We start from the raw sequence: 21468 nt of genomic DNA on the forward strand, positions 1-21468 counted from the left end.
CATTAGACAGGGATGCCCTGGACACGCCCCTTTCTAATATTGAATCACAAACCCAAAATGCGATTCAGTAACAAGTTACTGAATTGCAGTTTGGGCTTTGTACATCCCAAAAAGCATTTTCCTAGTCACAAACGGCCAGATTCTGTAAATCGGCCCGTTTGCGACTAGAAAAATGCTTTCTACATGTGGCTCATGGTCTATAGAATCTCTGCCAGTAGGTGGGTTTGTACTCTGCCACTCTCACCTTAAACATCTGCTTACAGGAACTACCCTCAGCTGATTCGGGCCTACAAATAAAACTTACAAATTGGTCAAAAGATAAAAGACCACCACTGGTTCTATTTAATGTTTATGTTCATTCTAACCTGATGAGAAAAGAAATGCTCCTGGAAGCAAAAGTGTTCACCCTAACAGACCTAAAACAAGTCAATCCAACATGGGATATAATTATAACAGTTTTTTTTTTTTTTATACAAACCTAATTCACACTCCGGACGAGGATGTTAGCCGTGGAACATTCTTTCTGGCAAGTTCCAGTTCAATCAAAGCATGCCACCAAGCGATGCAACCTAATTGTTGAAGAGTTTGTGGAAACCATGGAATATTCAGGCATGTCAGTGCTGACTGGTCGGTTCTGTGATGACACTCCTCTGAACTTGTCTTATTTTGGCCCAAACTCAAGGTCAATTATCGATTATACAATTGCCTCATTGCCATTATTTCCCTTAATCAGGGGGTGTAAATCACATGCACTACAGACAGCGATCACTCATATCACGCACTAACTTTGTGGCTAATGCCCCTATGCCATCCTCCAGCGATAGTAGACCCAGGCTCCCTCCGTTTAGCAAGTCTGAAGCATCTGAGATGGAACAGCAACTCTATAGGAACTCTTGCCAACTTGACGAGAAGCCTAATGTCTAGCACGAGTATTAGTAGCACCAGCATAAACGCTTGGACACATGTCTGCAGGCAATTACGAGCACAAGCACCATCAGGGAACACATATCCACTTAATGTGAGAGGACAACCAAATAAACTGTCTGTCAAGAGTTTGACTCTGAGAAAAGAGCTAAGGAAAGTCACCAAACGTTTAAGAACCGGAGCCCTTCAGAGCCACCTTTAAAAAGCAGTAAAAAAAAACAAATCTGGGTGGAAAAAAGGGACGCCAAAGAGGGAATCTGGGCAAGACTATTATTCAATGCCAGACAGACACATTCCAGGAGATTCTGGGAATTATTAAACAGCCTTAGTAGACCAGCGAATGTGATAAAGCACTCCGGCATCCCAGAGCCGCAATGGGTCTCTTATTTAGCCATCGCCTTCTCCACCAAAAATTCTAATGACTATGTCCATAACAACGATGACGAACACTGTCCTGTGCCAAATAATCTTCTTGTGATCATTGAAACACCGGACAAAACCATCAGAGCCATCACCTTATTCTCACCCTCTGAGGTTAAAGTCATGCTCGCTGGCCGACCTGATGGTGCACCGGGCCGCAATGATATGCCAGAGGCCATTTTTAAAGACCCTCCTGAATACTGGTCAGGAGCACTAGCCGTACTCTTTAACGAAATCCAGACAAACAATGTAATCCCGGAGAGTTGGTACGGCTCCATTATGAATCTAATATTTAAAGGACAAGATAGGGCCAGCTCTGTAAACTAGAGGCTAATCGCGTTTCTAGACGCAGAAGCAAAGTACTACTTAGTACTGGTGGATCTGATTGAATGGTCTACTCTGAACAACATAATTCCGTTGAACCAATCAGGTTTCCGGAAAGGCAGAGGCACAATAACAAATATTCCAGAAATGACTTTCGTGATGGAGCAAAGCAAAAGATCAAAGAAGAAATTACATCTCTGCTTCATTGATTTCAAAGCAGCTTTTGATCGTGTCAATAGGAGGCTACTTTGGCTTAGGCTAGGGAAATGGGGAATTCCACCAAAGCTGCCCCTGACCTAAGGAACAACTTTACTTGGACACTTGGATTCAGGTGAAAATAGGTAATGGAACAAATCTATCTTGTAAAGTATCAACAAGCCAAAGCCTTAAGTAGGGATGCGTGTTGGTGCCTCACCTCTTTAACCTGTTTATGGCAGGCTTTTCTTCTTTGCTGGACCAGGTAAACTTGCATTCCCCTCGGCTTGGTCTGTTATGCTTTTCCCATCTTCCCTATGCAGACAACATTGTGTTATTTAGCATGACAAAAGAGGGCCTGCAAAGATGGGTTTACACTCTGGTAACTTATGTTAAAACAAATGATATAGAGGTTAACACAGTAAAATCGAAAATAATGTCTATCTCGAGCCACCCAGAGTACTGGGCTACGGCTTGGTTAAATGATTCTGCCCTGGAAGTGGTAGATACTCACAAGTACCTTGGCATGAGCTTGGATTCAAACGGCAGTTTTCTACATCAAAGACAGTTAATGGCACAAAAAGGGAAAGCATGCCTTTAGTTTATTAAGGAAAAGCGTGGGCGGACCTTCTTTTCAACCGTTTTTGGCAGTAATTTCAACAAAACTGCTCCGTACAGTCATCTATGCAGGCGCAGCCCTAAGAGGCCAAAACGCAGCCCTGTTGGACAAATTGCAGATGCTCCCCTGCAGGAAAGCATTCTCCTTGCCACGTGTTTCATCACCAGCTCAAATTCAGCCCGCGTTCGGGCTTAAGAAACAAGACCTGGATAGAAGATCAACTATACGATAAAAAGCCGGTTCAGAATACGACAAGTGCATGACATTCAAATAAATCGCGCTTTGTGGACAGCCATGCACAGTGACCTAAAGTCGGCCTATTGTGACTATTTCGAAAAATCCATAAAAAACACTGCCCTTGTCAGAATTATGGACCCTGAATCCAACGTATGCCTCTTTTAAAAGGGCAGTAAACAAAGCAGTGAAACGTCACTCAATCCTGGCTGATAAGACAGACTTTAGCACCAGATCTCACGCTTGTACCGTGATCAATAGTTACGCTATATTCAAACCAGCAGCGTATCTGGGTACCCCTAATCAGCTCACTTAAAACACTATTTAGTGTCTACATGTTTTGGCCGCACCCCTGCATTGGCATGTCGGCCGAAATGGGAATACACAGGATCTTTGGAATGTAGATTTTGTAAAGCTAAAATGGAGGACTTCATTCATCCAGTATGCATCTGTCCCATTCTGCACCCTTTCTGAGTAAAACTCTTTAAAAAGGCGTTTAATGATAGAACCGTCCACTGATGTAGAAGTGCCGTCATAGCGAGCATCAGTCCCGAGGACCCACAATTAAATCGTAAATTGGTGAAGTTCTTGCTCATGACGCACGTCTGACCATTCCACATAAAGATGTTTACACTGACTTGAAACTACTGGTACAGAATTGGTGTACAGACAGCAGAGGTTGGTTTCATCTCACCTGAAATGTTCAGATGTGGCCCTGGTGGAAAGCATGCAGGGGTCAGCAGTCATACAACCGGGGTGCACTTGCTCTAGTCTTCTCTTCTTTTGCACTCGTCTACCTTGACGCTCATTCTTGTTAGTTTTCCTTTTTCTTTTTTTTTTTTTTCTCTTTTTTAATAACCTACTTAAAAAGAGTACGCACCTGCTGAGTTTTGGATTTTTTTTTTCGATTTTAGATTGCGTTGTAAATATTGTTAGTGTTTTAACTAACTAAAACAATAAATCACTATTATTACTACTACAGTACTTTTATCACACTACTCTTGTTTATCAAAAACTTTTTTCAACTTTGTTCTGATTTAGCCCATCATTCATGTTCGAAACTAGTCAGTTTCTATGAAATTACTATTATATTCAGATCTCCGTTATGCTAATAGTAAACATTCCCCCAATAAAAGTAATTACACGAATCCTTTCCTCAAACAAGAATTCCACTTGAACACACTCTAGAAGCCATCTTTGAAAACATCCATACAATTTTCAGAAATAGTGTTGTAGTAAGAATTCTTCTTATACGTTATTACTGAGTATATAGGGAGAGGCAAATGATGCTTAGAGCTACATTTATTTATTTTAATGCCTCTGCCTCCATGACCTTAAAGTCCAGGAGACTCCAGGCAGTGGCAAGGGTACCAACTGTTAAACTTGTTCTACCAACTTCTAACACCGGTTACCTTCAATTGTGGTCTGTCTGTACTGTGGGCACACCATGAATAATCACTCTTTGTGCCCAATTTCTGTGCTTCATGTGGCTTTTTAAACTTTGGTGGCACTTCAGGCTGCGGGAGTTCCCAATCATATTAACATTGTGGATAGGTATTGGCAGCAGGAACTCCGGGTTACCATGGATGGAAGCTTAAACATTCTATATACTATAGAGCCTGGACATGATAACATGAGCATAATAACTTATGGAAGAAAAAAAACGAATGAAGAGCTATTAAAACAGATAATTTAAGCGGTGGTAATGTAATATGGCTTCTATGTCAACATATCTTTCAGATTTGCACAACATTTGACACTCCAGTCAGCAATCAATAAATATATGGAAGTAGTTTATGGTGAAAATAGCAAGCAAGAATATTAGAGAAGGGACTAGATGATTTCTGATGAAAGGCCAAACTGTGATGAGACAGCTTGCTAAATAAATTGTACAAAAAAGAACATGATATTAAAGTGCAATTAATGTGACATAGTTTTTGACGGTCTGTTGCAGGAAGGTACACATCGGAGAGCGACATCTGGAGTTTTGGAATTTTGCTTTGGGAAACATTTAGTCTTGGTGCTGTCCCATATTCCACCATGTCTAACCAGCAGACTCGAGAGTCACTTGAAAAAGGTATGGATTTTATTTCAACTCATTACGTGCCGCTCTGTTTGCTTCTGACCTGCTTACCTAAATTGTTACCACTGACCACTTGCCTATTAAATGTCGGGTATTTAGTATAAGGTCCCATCTCCCTCCTGTGGACCTCTTTTGATCAGTTTAAATTTGGCAATAAACGAGGGAGTACTCTCTGGTACCTTATTGCAAACTGCTCCGATGCTGGCCTCTCACCAGGATCCACATATCTTTCTGCAACACCCACTGCAAGAGATCGTTCGAAGTCTTCAAACTTAACACTCATCACCACTGGAGCCAGATTTCCCCACTTTGAGTATCCTCATAGCAGGCACTTCTTCAACCAGCCCAAGCATTTGCTTCTTACCATATTTCAGTTTCTTGAAATCTGCAAGTTCCTGCCTCTGAGTCACCACTATACCTTAACGTCAAAGGCCACCATTCGATTCACGGCATATAACTGCTTCCAAGCAGGAGGAAATGGAATCAGTTAATAGGCCCGCACTGAGGCAGATGGCATGAGCCAAAGATTACTACCCCAGATCTCTTAACAGCAGGCCATCTTCACTACGGAGCTGAAGCCCCAGAAAGGGGCCACTGATTTCTTTGTCCCTTTGGAAGTGCAAATGTTGCATAAACACAAAATAGTGGGTGGAAGGCAACTAAGCAATGGCTCCTCCATCTGCACCAGCTACGGCCACCCTGAAATGGGAACGTGTTGCAGGTCTTTTGGCCTGATGGTACTCAACATGGGAGATCCCCAGCCATCCACTCATGCACCCTCCCCAGCACACTCTTGAAACTCTGCGGAAAAGGGTTCCTAGTGATTTCCAGTGATATGCTAAAGATTTTGGTGTTGCAGCTTTCCCATCATCCTTGTACAGGCTCAAGGAGGTGATGAAATCTGGAACTAAAGTGCAACAACAAGAAAGTGATGGGTCGAATGCTTGAATTAATATTAGCTCACTGTGCCACTGAAACCAAGCTGTACCTGGCTGATGAGCCCTAAAAAGTTGAAACTGGTCCTGGGTTGCTTGTGTTTCAGGGAGTAACAGTTCTGCTCCTATTGGAGCAGGGTCAAGACTGACTTGCATATGGCTGGGTCCAAATTGAGGTGGCATGGTGGGTGAAAAACAATAGATTGGGATGCAGCCTGAGCAAGTGCCAGTGGCTTAGATTAATTTAAACATTCCATCCATCACTTTCTTTTTGATGAAGAGGGAGTTATGTACTGTGCTGAGAAAGTAGAAAGGGCTCAGACGTCCAATAGCAATGTGATAATTAAAAAGGTGGATGTGAGTGTGGCCAGGTGCCAAATCTGGGAGACACTTGATCCTTGACCTCAAATACTGGGTCATAGAATCCCCATCCATCAGATATTGAGGCAATGAAAAAATGCTAAATAAGATTCTCTGTCACTGGGGATCGCTTCTTAGTCAACGGGGTCCTGGCAGCCCTGCGATCCTCCAGTGCTGCAGTAGCTGGGCCTACCCAGTCAAGACAGTTTGCAACAACATGGTAGAGCTAATATGTCTGGCTGAGTGGCACCCAAGGCAGTGTAACCACTCAACAACATTCACCCTCTGACCTACAGGGGTACCGGCGCTCACAGGAAGAGATCCTTAGAGCCCCAGAGACATATGAGCCCCAAAACTATGGACGCCTAACTTGGGACTTTGGATGCTCGACAGCAGTAAGACAGCTGACGCACCGGGTATGCCCTGGTGGAGACGAGTTCCAAAGAGCTGATTGTAAGCCAATTCTTGGTAGCACGGAGCCTGGAATGACCGTCCTGGTCACTAAGGCAATGTTTGGACCCCCCTCCTCAGGGGGATAGATGGCAAATGATGGGTGCATTTCCGATGTTGCCAGGATTGCTATAAAAGAAGGTGCATAGTGGGACAGAACCTGTGACAGCGTTGACACCACTGCACATGGGCCCAGGTTTCAGCAGGTACCTGCCATCAGCACCACCGTGTTCCTGGCCCTTGGAAGTTCAGGGAGCTAATTTGCAGTGCAAGTGATAGCACGGGCCCTAAGGACCACAGCGAAAGAGGACATTGGTGGCGGTATACGGGCCCCAACAGCCTCTACCAGTGAGTCCAAGAAGGGGAGGACTACCTGGGAGACCAGGAGTGGACTAGGACCTACTGGTGTCTACTCATCGTGAGAAGCTGGAGGCTTTCCATCGAGAGGAGCAAAGCCTGTGGGGTGCCCCCATGTCTCCCCTGAAGTGCTCTGGTGGCTGGTCCGATCTGCTTAAGTTAGAGTAGTAGCGGGGCTCAGCTGAGACATTACTGAAGGAGGAAGGGAGACACAGGCCTGTAGAGCTGCAGAGCGCCTTGGGACATGCTGCAGACAGTAGACCCCACCTGTCTTGTACTATGTCCCCAGTTGCTAACAATATAACACAGATGCTGCGGGTGCCCACACATGTCGTAGTGGGCAAATGCAGTTAAACCTTGAAACTGTACAGATGGCTAACATTGCAATATCTGGAGGATCTGAAAGCCTCCCGATGAGCACCAACAACATCAGGCAGACTGAGTGGACCCTCCCAACACAGTGAGGGGCCTCATCACCACAAGCACACACGTGGGGCCCCAGTAAAGATACCTATTTTGTGCTTGCTCCCAAGGCAGAGTCTGGTTCTGGCTGCCTTCTGCAACACTCTTCCTATTTCTCTTTGGTGATACCAGTTGTCCATGTCAACATACAGCATGAATTAAACCTGCATAGATGTGCCTAGCAGGACACAAAGGCTAGCAAGACCCCCTGACTTACAGAGTTATCTACAGGAGGTGTGGAAAGACGTGATGGAGTTGGGGGGGGGTTCTACGTTGAGGAAGTGAAAAAAGGCCTGCATGAACAGATAGAGGACTGCGATTGGCAGCAACAATGACTGCTAACACTTGAAGCCAACATATTCTCTGTCAGGGAAAATGCAAAGACCTTGAGAACAGATGATGCCAGAACATTATCTGAATTCAAGGAATCCCTCAAGATATTCCGGCATCGGAGCTCTCCAAATGTTTATTTGAAGTAATTTTGAAAGATATTGATGCACTGCTCATCGGGCTTGACAGAACTTATAAATCAGCCCAGCAACTCCTCCAATGGTTCTCCTTCAGATGTAGTCACAATGGGGCACTTCTTTGAGGAAAAGGAGACCCAAGCCCAGGAGGGTGGCTAGATTTCATTCAGTGGGACCATTCTTCAGCTTTATCAAGACCTCTCATCCATAACATGTCATAAAAACTCTTGTTATAGTAATCAGACTGCTGGATTTCGTCAGCAGCACCACCGAGCACAAGGGACTGAGTCTGATTCTGTGCCATATGGTGGTTGCCGGCCTAGCCCTTCCGGCCAGCTAGCACCACCTCACCAGTACCCAAAAGTAAAAGGTAATTTGTGGCAGCCCTTAGCATGTCACCTGGATTTCTCAGGGAAATTGTGGTATGAACAGATCTCACCCCTTTTCCCTCAGTCACATATATCTCACACATACAATGGCAAAACAGAAGCAGGACTAGGTTCAATAAGTTTTTATGAAACAACTACATTCTATGTAAAAAGACATGTATTGCGATTATAAGGATGATAAAACATAATAAAAGCAAGGTAGTGACAATGAAAGTGAAACATAGGAAAAGTTCCCCCATGCTGGCACAACAATGTTTCTAAAATCCCTACCTTCTCTACTAAGGTTCTATACAAGAGCATGGCAGTGTAAGCCCTAATCTGTCCATCAGGCCCCCCAAGAGAATCCCATCCCCCATCCCTGTGATTATAGGTAAAGAGGAGGTCTATTGGCCTACTGCGAATTCTCTCACATGGAGAGAGAGACTGCACGGGTCGTGGCAGAAACTACAAAGGCGCCATGCAGTGTACAATGGCAACTTGTTGGAATTCACCTCTAGCATGTAGGGGGAAATGAGATGTTTTACAATAAAACATCTGGTGTTCTAAGAAAACTGCCCTGACATGATAACACATATATGTCTGTGTATGAGAGTTGGGAACATGATGAACGCTTTGTGCCAGTAATAACCCGTAACGTATCACTTACAACCTTGAATGAAGCACAGAATGAAAATGTCGTGCAGAGAAAAGAATGCCAGAAGTTTGTGTGAAAGGACAAGCTGATAAAATAATAAAAACAATTACACTAAAATACGTCTTCTGCTAAAATAATAAAGGAATAAAAATGCATGCTTCGGTCGAAAGGGCACAAGCTGCAGGCCTAAGCTAAAATAATGTGCAAGTTAAATAGCTAAAGTAACTTTATAACACCCTCCCTATTGTTGGTTCAAAATATAGAGGTCCATAATAAAGCCTAAAGTAGAACTGCCATTTCTACATCTATAACCTTAAAATCAAGTCTAAAATGTATACAATGAAATGGCGATTTCTACAAGCAAAACAGACTAAAGACAGGCCAAATTAAAACAGGTCAATTTAGAATTTAAAAACATATCAATCAACATAGGGCCAAATGTCAATACATCCACAATAATAATGGTCCTTTAGAAAATCTTCATTTTCATCTATTTTAATACAATCCAGGAAAGGCCCCATTTGGCAAGATGTTAATGTAACCAATTAATTGGCAAGGAAGGCAAAAGAGCACTCATGTTCCATTGCCTCAGCTCCAGCTGAGGCAACAGCATCCTGTGCAGTGGCTGTGCAGTGCCAGGTGTTGTAGCACCAAGAGCCACTTGGTCCTCAAAGGGTGACTCGTACAAAGCTTCCTGCAACAAACGCAATCTCAATGTTCATGTCTGGTAATGAGCCCTCAACGAGAACATCAACAGATCAGCGTTCAAAGAAGGTATGCACTGAGTAGCAAGACATACTTTTGCTACATGTTCAAAATGGCACCACAAGCAGTGAAGGACAGGCTGCACACAATTCAAAACTGGTCTGAATGACAGAGACTAGTTGCACTTCAGCTCTTCCAGGAGTTGTGCTCCAAAGTACTGCATCATGCATTCACACCATCAGTGCTCCTTGTTGAGAAGGGGCAGCCATTGCGAAGAAAGAATAGCAACAAGAAAATGCTGCCAAACTAATGGTAAATCCCCCGAAAAACACACAAAAAAAATAGAGCACATGGATAAAGATGTGATGCCAATTATAGAGGTGCTGACAAAACCTAAATCAACAGTGTTAAAAAATGTATGATCCCAACGGTGTTCAAAGCATTAAAAATTCACCCAATTAATTTGCTAAAATGTTTAGGAAAGTTAGTAGTTAAGAGGGGACTGTATTTCTGCATTTGACCTCGCCACTTAGAGAGCATAGGTCTCGCAGGCAGGTGTAAGCACCACATGTTTTTGAAACAAAAGAGCTTTCAGTCTGCTTAGCTTGTCAAAATTTACATTCGAAGTAGCAATATAAGGCCGTATCTTTGCTACTTTTGTCTGTTGCGTAGGAGGAAAAGCACATTATCACAACAGGTGACAATTTGGGAGACTGAAATAACATGGGCAATTCCGGCTTACATTCCACAACCGTTCTGTTTGTTTAGAACCACATAACTCCCATTTGAGAACATTTAGACTGTTATCTCAAGGGAGTTCCTGTCCCTTTGATTCGTCCAGTGTTCCAGGTGCTCTCAAAGCCAACAGGCTGACGAGCTCTGGAGTGGCACCAGCATGCCATCTTGGTTTCAATACCTCTGTATTGAAACCAAGATGATTAATGGCAGCATTTCCAGCACCCCAGAAATTATTAACTGTTCTCTGCTGAAGAAGGGATTAACCCAGAAACACGTGTCCAGAGATGAAAGAACTTACACAGCAACGGCTGCACCTATTTGAGGTGAAATATTTAATAAATTAATGAAGTACGACATTTCAACAAACTACATTTATCATGATGCAATGGGGCTGACTGTATGCTGGGATGTTAGGCAGGGTGCTCCCATTTACTGCCTGATTTGTGCAAAGTGACACCAGGAACCCTGGATAAATTGTGGCTTCCCCACCTAAATTGTATGATCGTAGGCAAATATTTTATTTTTGCAAAACTTTTTTGTTCAATATTGCGTAAAAAAGCACTTTCAAGTATGTGGGTTCAGAACATCAGTTGTACAGAAACCTATGTTTGATTTAGTAGATTATAATATTGCTCAATAATTACCTGAGCCACATACAGGATTCACATGAAAATTGCTTTGCCTCCTAGTTCACTCATTGTTCATGTTTAAGCAAACTACTTCTAATGCAGCGCTATAATCTGAGTATTAATGTCAAAGCTTCCACATGTTAAAGAAATAAACGTTTTGAGTTTTGTAGAGGTTTTATCTTATTTACGTGACATTTGGTACAGACTTTCCCTGTTAAATATTTTCAGAACAGGACATTTGCACAGGCTCTCCCCTTAAATTTGTTAGCTCACCCACTTGTACAAACGTTTGGGATTTAATAACACATCCCATGTTAAAAAAGAAAACTATGGAAATGTCACTGTAGTGTGCAGTGAAGTTGAAGGGAATTAGCAAATTTTGACAGATCTGCCTGTGCGTGCATAAAGTGAGGAATCTTGCAGCCACCTTTTCCAAAATGTCATTATTTAAATTTTATTGCTAACAGATTAGAACACAAAGAGTGACATTTTTAGAAAAAAAAACAGCTTTACGCTACAGTGAGAACGATTTCCACATTTACACAGGATATGTCATTAAATTCAAAGTTTTGTACAGATGGGCAAGCAAACAAATTAAATGGGAAGCGCTCCTGCAAGAGCCCTGAAAGTATTTAAAAGCAATCATTTGCATCGGTGAATGGGATGATCTCCGTCGTACTAGGCAAAGTTTGTTTTTGTGTTCTGATTGCAATAAAAGTTAAAAGCTGCCAAATACGATGGAGATCACCCCATCTACAGATGCAAATGATTGCCTCATTTGCTTTATTGCTCCTCTGACAGATTTCTCCACTTAAACCTTAAAAATGCATGCTCCAGTGTGCCCCCTGGGCTGAGCTTGATTGCTGTGTGTGTGCCCGTCCAGGCGCGCACCTTAGAGAGAACATTGACTATGGGTATAGGCAGGATTAGGTGCAGATGGCTCAAACCTTCTCACAGGTCAACTGCCCAACTCAATACAATGTCTCTTTACCCTTTTACCAAAAAGATTTAGCGCTGTCTTTTAGGGGAAGGCTTGTCTGCAAACAGTTAATCTAATATTGAAGCTAAGCCTTGTGATCTAGTGGCTGGTTATTGCAGCAGCTGAGCTGCTGCGTGACAGATGCTGTCTGGGCTCCCATCCTCAGGGCAGCAGCTCCTCTTCCACAGGTGTCACCCCTGAAACCTTGCTCAAGACCATGTTCCCGCTGTGACTGGTGAGGCAGATCCATGAGGCACATCTGTGCAGCAGCACTTTTCTTCTCTGATGGCAGTCATCCAGGTCAGCTGTGGACAGGTGTTCTGGTGTGGCAGTTGGAACTTTAGGTCAGATTCACTGGGGTGGAGTCTTTCGGGGTTTTGGTGGAATCTGTTTGACTAGGGCTTCCTGCTTCATGGAGAATTGGCTTTTATTCACAGCAACATCACAACCAGACTATTATGTCCAAAGACAAACTGCTGGATGATGTGGATACTTGTTCTGGTACAGTCTTATGCAGCCTACATGGAAACTGCATAAGGTGACCAAGGGTACCACTCCTAGTTTCACTCTCTGGGCAAGTCTGCTTTGTTTAGGAGTGCTTTCATGTGCCAAGAACATGCCGGGCTTCTTCTTCTGGATAGTCTCAACTCCTGCAGGACCAGGCACACATCTTAGACAATCAACAACTGGGCACTACAGGCAGATCATCAGCTACTCCAGCAGAAAATGCAGACTTAGACTAAATGTCAGGCAGATACCAGTCCAGACTACACAGCAGTCATCTGGGAAGCTCTCTCTTCCTTAGTCAAGTTCAAAGTGGGGTGGTCTGGTTCACACTTTTTTTAAACATATTTCCAGAAACGGATGTGGACCCAGTACCTAAGGTTCTAAAACAGGTTTAGCATGATTCTCTTTTAAATGTCATTAACGTGCTGCTCTACAGACACAGGCTTTTGTGCAAAGTGATGACATACACAGCTGATAGCAAGGGGCTGGATCTAATCCGGTGTATTCAAAATGTGGGCAACATTAAATGTGAGATCTCTGCCCCTGGCTTTTATCAGTCCTCATGAAGCATTAATCACAGACAGACAAGATGAGAGGTCCTGCCTAGAAACATTCCTCACCTTGAGCAACAGAAACTGCTATCCCACTCCTCATCCTCTACCAAATGACAGTGCTGAGGAAGAGCTAATACGCAGCCCTTTGCTAACAAAAGTCCTCACTGAATTTCTAAAGGTAGCCCTGCCTTTAGTATCTGGATCTCCAGCTACAGGAGTTAAGGCAATACACTTCCATTGTCTGGGGTAAGCAGCAGCCGTTATCCATTTTGTGCCATGCTAAAACCAGGGGGAGGCAAAATGGATCCTATTGGTTTCAGACAGCAGAGTCCTACCACTATACAAGTGCTACAAACTCACTGCACATACACTCTCTTGACATGCACACAGAATCCCAGAGCAAGGGTCTGGGTTTCACATACCAGCAGAACTTCACACAAGAGCTGGTAGGCTCATCTCTCCTTATCCCAGAGAAAAAGGTCTGGTCAAACTACAGATTTAAAGACTAGGGGCCACTTCCACCACCACTTTATTAGTGCACCCATTTTGAGTCACAAAACAGGTTCTGGGCTTTGCATTACCAGGGACAGGCCTAAGCCACTGCGTACACGGCAGACCAGTATGACACCAAGGTCAAGATATACATCAAGAAGTCGGCTTTATATGCAGTCAAGCACTCAGGAAATCAATACACTCCCGTCACCATGCAGGTAACATTCCAATCCCAACAGCTTAGATGTAGATTTACCTGTAGAAGCAGGAGTTATCTCTAAATAGATTTCTATTACTAGTGCAGGTAGTGCTAAGATTGATGATGACAGGAAAAATTAAGCATGCTTGCAAAAACATTCACACTTGGATCGAAAATGAGGCTTGGTGACCACCATCGTTTTCTGGAGAATCATTGGATTCATTGTCGAACCTCTTAACATCAATAAAGAAAGGTGTACTTAAGGTTAAGTAGAAGTGGGTTCTGTTAGTAACATACTTGACACTATAATAAAAAAGATTTCCTTTTGAATTTTTCTCTTTCTCTGGGGTGAATTCCTTCCTTGTCGCTTTCTGTGCTGTGTGATATCTGTCTGAAAGAACATTCTCAAACAGTAAAACTGCCAAACTAACTTAAAATGCAACGGTCATGCAAGCCTTTTTTTCTTTTCTTTTCCTGCAATGGGCAATTCACAAAGAATGAAGACAGTGTCTAACAGCCAGATTCTCTCTAACATTAAAATAATGCAGAGTAGGTGAAACTATCAAAGATATCAAAGTCTGCTCAGAATTAAAATTCAGAGTGAAGCAAGTAAATAAAACGGACAAGGAAAGTGTTCAGAGACGAAGGATGTGCCTTACAATAATTGTGAAAACATACTACTTTCTAGGACAAGGGAGGCATGTGGCTGGGTTAAAGTGATAGTAAAATGTTTCATCTCGACAGAAACATGCTGCCTATGTGCTAATTTCCTTAATTTTGCTCCTTTTTAAAAAGCTAAATGGCAATTTTACTAAAGACATAGCAAACAAATTAAACGGGAAGCACCCATGCAAGAGCCCTGAAAATATTTAAAAGCAATCATTTGCATTGGTGAATGGGATAATCCCTGTCGTATTTGGCAGCATTTGTCTTCGTGTTCTGAAGTGTAATAAAAATTAAACGCTGCCAAATACGATGGAGATCACCCCATCCACAGATGCAAATGATTGGCTTTCAGGTTTAATCAGCCTCCTTTGTTTTATTGCTGACAGATTTCTCCACTTACACCTTAAAGGTCTCTCCTTTGAAATGTGCGCTCCAGTGTGCCCCCTGCGGGGAGATCGATTGCTATGTGCCCGGCCGCCCACACCCGCACCTTAGAAGGAACATTGGCCAGGACCTGAAGTATTGTGTTAAATGTTCTTTTCTGAACCCATCCGTTGAGCTGTTCATCAGTGACATTTATTATTTTCAGCCAATTTTTTAAATTTAGCTGGGGAAGGAATACTGGTCACATTCATTTCCTTATTTTTTTGCCAAGCCTAGACAACTATTTTGCTGGGTGGTGTAATTTAGGAAAATAATTTGCAACGTAATAAGGCATGCTTTAAACAAAGCTTCCCTTCCCTGTATTTGCCAAAATTGAGTTCCCCTAACTCTTTTTAAGTCAATCGACTTTAACCAATATTCATAGCCTTCTATCGCCAACTGGGAAACAAAGGAAAGAATAAATCAATCTGGTATTTGCTAACAAAATACTTTGCAGTTTCATAAGAGGTAATTTGAAATAATAAGACCCAGCATTTGTTACATTGTGCCCAGTAAGATGTGCACATTTTTCCATATATGTTTTTGAACTCCCCACTGGTGTGTTCGGACAATGGTCCCATTGTGTGTAATTATAAACATCTCTCAGGGTGCTACCTTTATGTATGAAATGATGTGCGTAATGATTGTAACAGAACATATTGCTGTATTTAGCAGTCGTTTGATAAACATCATCATTTTCAAATGCAGTACAATATTCAAGCTCAGAAAGCATAGAATCAACTGTTTTTACATCCCATTCATCAGAAAGTACTCCCGGTGTTATAATATCATTCACTGAAACTTTAAACACATATGGTATTTGACGGATCTCCATCGGTCCCAAGACATCAAAGGATACTTTATGTCAAATGATCCCATCAGGAATTGAAATTGAGCTGAAATGTTCACTAGGGACAAGCCTCTCCCAACCTTATGTGAAGGCAAATGTGGTTTTAGGACCTCATCCACCAGTTCAGCAGCAGAGCAAACAGGAAGATAATGACCATGCATCAGAAGAAAGAAAAAGATGACAAAACCAATCTAGAGAAGAAAGGAAAGCAGAGTTAATAGGACCCACAGATTGTTCCATGGATGAATCAGATAGTTAGTTTTAAGGTAAGTGAACAGCTTATGTGGTCTTAATACAGGTACTGCAGAAGACTTAGAAGAATCAGTGAATAAATCATTGATGTCAGCAAAATATTCAGAAGCAGTGCATGGAAATACCGGAGCTGGTGTCGTAGTAAACTACTCCATCCATTTGTGTTGAATTCGAATAACACTGGTCAGAAGTGTGGTCGTTTACTGTCACAGAAGAAGTTACTGGTATTAATGAAAGATTATTTTCCACCCTCCCCAAGCTTGGGGAAGTGTCAGCATTGTTGGTTAAAACTTGTAAAGGTATGACTGGGTTGGCAATGAGAGGGGTTCGGGAACTACCCAGGAGTCCTCTATGTGTGCTGTGTAGGATCGGCCACGTGGTGTATTTTGACATTGTCAATGGAGACAAAGCAGTTTCGTTTACAACCAGGCAGCGGTGGTAAGATGACAGTTTTGGTACAGTTTATTCCCAGGACTGGAACCGGTGCTTGATATGAAGGGCCAAATTCATCTTTCACAGCTTCTTTTTCTCGCAGCAGATCCCCAACTTTTAGAATCCAGCCAGTCAGTATTATTGGTGCATCTCTTATTCACAAGGTAGCCGCACATGCAGATGAGTTTTCATCATGGAACTGCTGTAATTCCTGCAAGACAGCGAGATTTCATTTATGCCACCAAGTGTGTCTGTTGCCACCTCACCAGAGCCATCAAGATCCAGGACATACATAGGTATTCCGAACAGAACCTTGTATGCAGTGTGCCCTCCAAAGGGCCTTCAAGGCACATTATTAAGTGCTTTCTGTACTCCATTTAGGTGGTTAAGCCAACTATGACCCGTACCTAATACTCTCGCTGTTAAGAACTGCTTGAAGTCTCGTTTCTTTCGTTCCATTATACTGTTAATCTTGGGATGATAGGGAGATGAATAATGCAAGTGGACCCCCAACATGGCCACTGTATCCCTGAATGCCCTAGAGGTAAAAGCAGGGCCCTGGCCTGAATGAAATGCCTCAGCTTCTTATGTCCCAATAAAGACATGCAAATCTTTAATAACAATTCAAGTGTCAGCTGATCATTGTGGCCATACCCATAGGAATCTGGAGCAAGAGTTAACAGTAACTAAGATGTATTTGTGTGCACCATCAGGTGTCAAAGGACCACAATGGTCCAGGTACACACATTGTAGTGGTTTGTTGGAAATTAGGAGGGGTATCTGCGATGGGCACTTGACGGTGGATTCTTTTGTTTGTTGACAAATATTAATATAAAGGACATACTGTATGGTCTGTTTATATAGGCCTGGCCACCAGTAACACTTTTGCAATAAGGAAATAGTTGTTGCCACACCTGCATGGACAGAAGCAACTCCCTCATGGACTGCTTTTATCAACTCTGGTCTCTGATCCTGGTTGGAGATCACACAATCACCCACACTTGGTATTGTTACAAAGACAATGTTCTGTGCACTTATGTGGTAGAAATATTAGGCAGGATATTCTTTTGGCAAGGGCTTACTCTCTGCTGAGGCTTTCACAGCAGACAGGGTTTCATCATCCAATCTCGTTGTGGTACAAGTAATTGCAGCAACAGAAGTCGTGGCTACTGCTGATTTGGTGGCTTCATCAGCCAAGGTATTGCCTGCAGTGTGTATCCCTGCACTTTGATGACCCATTGTATGAACCTCATGGGCATTGGGTAGCATTTCTTTCAGATCTGCTACTTTCCCCCACAATAATCTGTATTTGATAGTGTGCCCTTTTGAATCTCTAAACCCATTTTGGTGCCAGTAATGCAGATATTCATTAAAGGACTGGACACAATAGTACAAATCACACACTATTAGTGTTAGCTGTTTCCGGATCCGAATGTTCCAGTGCCAATACCAGAGACTTAAGCTCTTCCAACTGTGCAGTGCAGTCCCCTAGGATCTGTGTGTAAGTGTTCTGAGGAAATAATTTGCCCTCCTTTATGACACCACTCACAACCACTCAGTCTGAGGAGTAGTGGTATTTTGTGCCTACCATGGGTTGTGCTGAACCATCAGTAGAAATTAAAGTTTGATATTGTTCATGAGGCAAGATATTTGTTGGTATTGGGTATTCAGGCTCATATTGAAGGAATTCTTGAGTCTGAAGTTTTGGGTCAAAAACACAATCTAAATCAATGGCAGTCAGAGACGTTGACTATTGGATCCAACGTGGGTGTAGTGCTTTAGTTTGTGGGATGCCGGCTTTTGTAACAGCCTTGAGGGCTGGAATAGGGGTTACGACAACAATGAGTTTCCCCTGGGCCAGGGGTCTCTCTTTTATTACAGCCATCAGAACAGCAGTCAGAATCTTTTCTGTGGGAGCAAAGAGCTGTTCAGCTGTGGAGTACAGGTGTGATTTGTATGCTATAGGTACATTATCACCTTCATTGAATGTTACATAGGTAAATCTGATGGCACCAGCAATTACTCTGATGACCAAATTTGTTTTGTTATCACGAGTGTAAATGTTTTACTTCAAGCATATCCTGCTACTCTGCTCTCAGAATGTGTGTGTGTTCGACTGTCAAATATTTACTTGAAAAGTCTGGGTGTATTAAATCATACAATGGTTTTATGTATTGTGCATAGTTTGGAATGTAAGTTCTAACAGAATTGAAAAAGCCCAATAATGATTGTAGCTTTTTAATGGTAATTGTGCACATTTTTCTAGAAAGTGGGGTGCCAGGCTCTTTCCTTCATCAGATAACTTGTATCCCCAAAACAGGACACTGAGAAAGGCAATTTTAGATTTCTTGAAATCGAATTTATAGCCTATTTTGGCAAATCCTAAAACAATGCGGGATACCTGTCTTAAATGTTCCAAGAGATCATCATCCGTAAGGTAGATATCATCTACATAGGACAATGCCTTGGTGTCAGTCTCTTGTAGAATGGATGTTCCAGTGCCGAAAACAGTCCAGGACTGTTCTTATACACCTGTGGGAGCCTACAACATTTTCTTTGCAAGGCTAATGCACTAAATGCTGTTAAACCTCTGCTTTGAGGTGCTATATTTTGGCAGAAGAACCCGTTGGAGATTTCCAGGGTTGTTTTGTATTTTTTGTGCACTAAATTGTTAATCACTACTATGCTGTGTGCATTTGTTATAGCAAATGTGCATGTGTGACTATTAAGTGTCTGTGATCTAAGGCTATTCTATAAGAATGGTCTGGCTTAGCTACAGGAAACTAGGGGTTGTTCATTGGTGAGACGCAGGGCTCAATTACCCCCTGGTACTCAAGTTGTGTGAGTATTTCTCTCATTGGTGCTTTTGCCTCATGTGTAATGAGATATTGAGTTTAAGGTTGCTGTTGTAATCTAATAGGTATTATGTGGTATAGAGAGTCTCTGTCCCACCCCACATGATTGTGATACAGTGCAGGGGCTTGTGCCAATGACCAATCTACTGCATACGTTTCCCTTAACTCCCTAGCAACGAGCAGTGAGAAAGAAGGCATAATAACTTCTTTACCGAACTGAAGATTGCAGGCAAATTCTGATGGCCAATCCTTTTCTGCTAATAGGATATCATGGCACTGTGTCAATTTTTCCCAGAATATTACCTTAATTGTGCGCTCAATGTCTCCTTCGAGTGGCAATTTCAGTTTGTAAACTCTGGTGGGGGGGAGACGTGCATTTCTGCACTTTCGACTTCTATATAGTCATTAGTTTCTGTCCAGAAACTTTAAACACATATGGTATTTGAAGGATCTCCAGAAGCCCTTGAAGATTTTTGCAAACTATTGTGACCTCAGCCGCGCTGTCTAGCAGAGTCAATTCCCACTTCCTGTTCTTCATTAAAGCTCTCAACATGTGTTGCATTTCGGGCCAAAATAGCTGCCACCTTTTTTTTTTTTAAACTGTATTTTCTGTTGGGAAGGTTTCTCTTCCTTTTTTATGGAAATTTCAGCCGAGCATTGTGAATCTTTTCATGATTTCACATACTCGTTTTGTTGTTCAGAATGCCCACTTCTCTCACTTTGTTTATCCGGTGCAGTGAGTCCTGAAAGGGACGAGCTTGGCGTGTATCAGTATATTGATATCTATCGGAGTTGTCAAATTATCTCTATTTCTTACGTTGTATCGCTTCTCAAAGGTCTCCGGACGCGGAGATTCTCCTCTCTGTTTCACATTATCTTTATTTTGTTTTTATTTATCCCAGCGTTTTCTACCTTGTAGTTGTGGTTTACTTGGTCTGGCTCATAGACTATCCTGACCTATACTTGAATAGGTCTCGGCAATAATCTTTAGCCGCTCGTGCTTCTGATCCTGTACGGAAATATCCCAGAGCTGCAGGCGGACTGCCAGAGCTACTGTTTTCCCTTTGAGGTTACTTAATATTAATAAGGATACTGTGGCAAAGTTGCCCATCAGTTGCATCCCCAGGTCTAGGGCCGGGGCAGCCCCGTATTCATCTTGAATTTGTTTTAACACTTCTGGAAGATTTGCAAGTGTCGGTGTACCATGTGCGGTAGTGTACAGTGCAGCAAATACTGCATCCCATGTGGCACAGTTGTTCACGGAGGGAACCATCCCGAATGACAAGCATGTTGTGAGAATTCTATGTTTATCTTTGGGTCCCATATGGGGAACACTGCTTCCAAAGTGCTTATTTTTTGTGGTAACCAAAACAGAATTTCTTCACATTTGATGGGTACCTTACCCATGATTGAATGTACTGTTGCAGGATTAATGCCTGACGTAACCATATGTGGTTGCGCTGGAGCAGCCCTTGCTGAGACAGTATTTAATGTTTGCATTACAAATTTTACTAAGCATCTATATACTTGTACTAAATCATATAGGCTGTGCACATCGGCTACTGCTATAATTTTAGCATTTGGGTGTGGTGTATTTGTGGCCATGTAGGACCTTTATTACTTAAAGGACCTAGTCTAACATTTTGTGCAACATGTGGTAGGTTGCTGTCAGGCCAATTTTTTGATGTTCTTGATAACACACAGGTATTTCTAAATATGCATATGCTCTGTATAGTGCTGGTGTGTTAGCAGGAGCGTAGTGATAGAAGGCATGTGTGCTCCCATCCACTGCCGGAAAAGTGACCAAAGGATAAAAAATGTCAGTTCTATATGCTGGATTTGCCTTAACTACAAATGTAACCACTTCTCCCTCCTCTGTGAGGCCATTATTTTGTAAATGATTTGTGAGGGGGAGCCTCATGTTTGCTGCAATTACAACCTGTTGGGGTTCAGCCATAATTCAATATTTTATAGTTCAGAGTTAGGGATGCCAACTGTGGATGTAATACTTTTCAAGCTTGAACAACCCACAGTCAAAACAGGTACGGTCTATATTATCTATTTATAGTTGAGAAGGATGTCCCTTATACTACAGACATCTCTATAAAAGGTCATTAGAGTGTCTTTAGCATGTAGTGAGACAAAGATACTTGGGAGATTCGTAATTCAGTGCCTGACCAACATTGGAGGCACCATGTCGTAAAGACTCTTGATATAGTAACAAGACTGCTGGATATGGGTGACAGCACCACTGGGCTTGGGGGACTGAGTCTGATCCTGTGCTATGTGATGGCCGCCAGCCTAACCCTTCAGGCCAGCTCGCAGCACCTCACC

General features: G+C 42.5%; 1 protein-coding gene across 2 annotated transcripts in view; it reads left to right on the plus strand.

Moving 5' to 3' along the window:
• FES (FES proto-oncogene, tyrosine kinase) overlaps nt 1-21468 on the plus strand; it is a 385097-nt gene that overhangs the window by 353570 nt on the left and 10059 nt on the right. For both annotated transcript variants that reach the window (XM_069222643.1, XM_069222642.1), the window contains exon 19: nt 4671-4793. In XM_069222643.1, the coding sequence (XP_069078744.1) occupies nt 4671-4793 (123 nt within the window). The remainder of the gene's footprint in view (nt 1-4670; nt 4794-21468) is intronic.

This window comes from Pleurodeles waltl, chromosome 3_1 (assembly GCF_031143425.1).
Source record: "Pleurodeles waltl isolate 20211129_DDA chromosome 3_1, aPleWal1.hap1.20221129, whole genome shotgun sequence".
Taxonomy (NCBI): Eukaryota; Metazoa; Chordata; class Amphibia; order Caudata; family Salamandridae; genus Pleurodeles; species Pleurodeles waltl.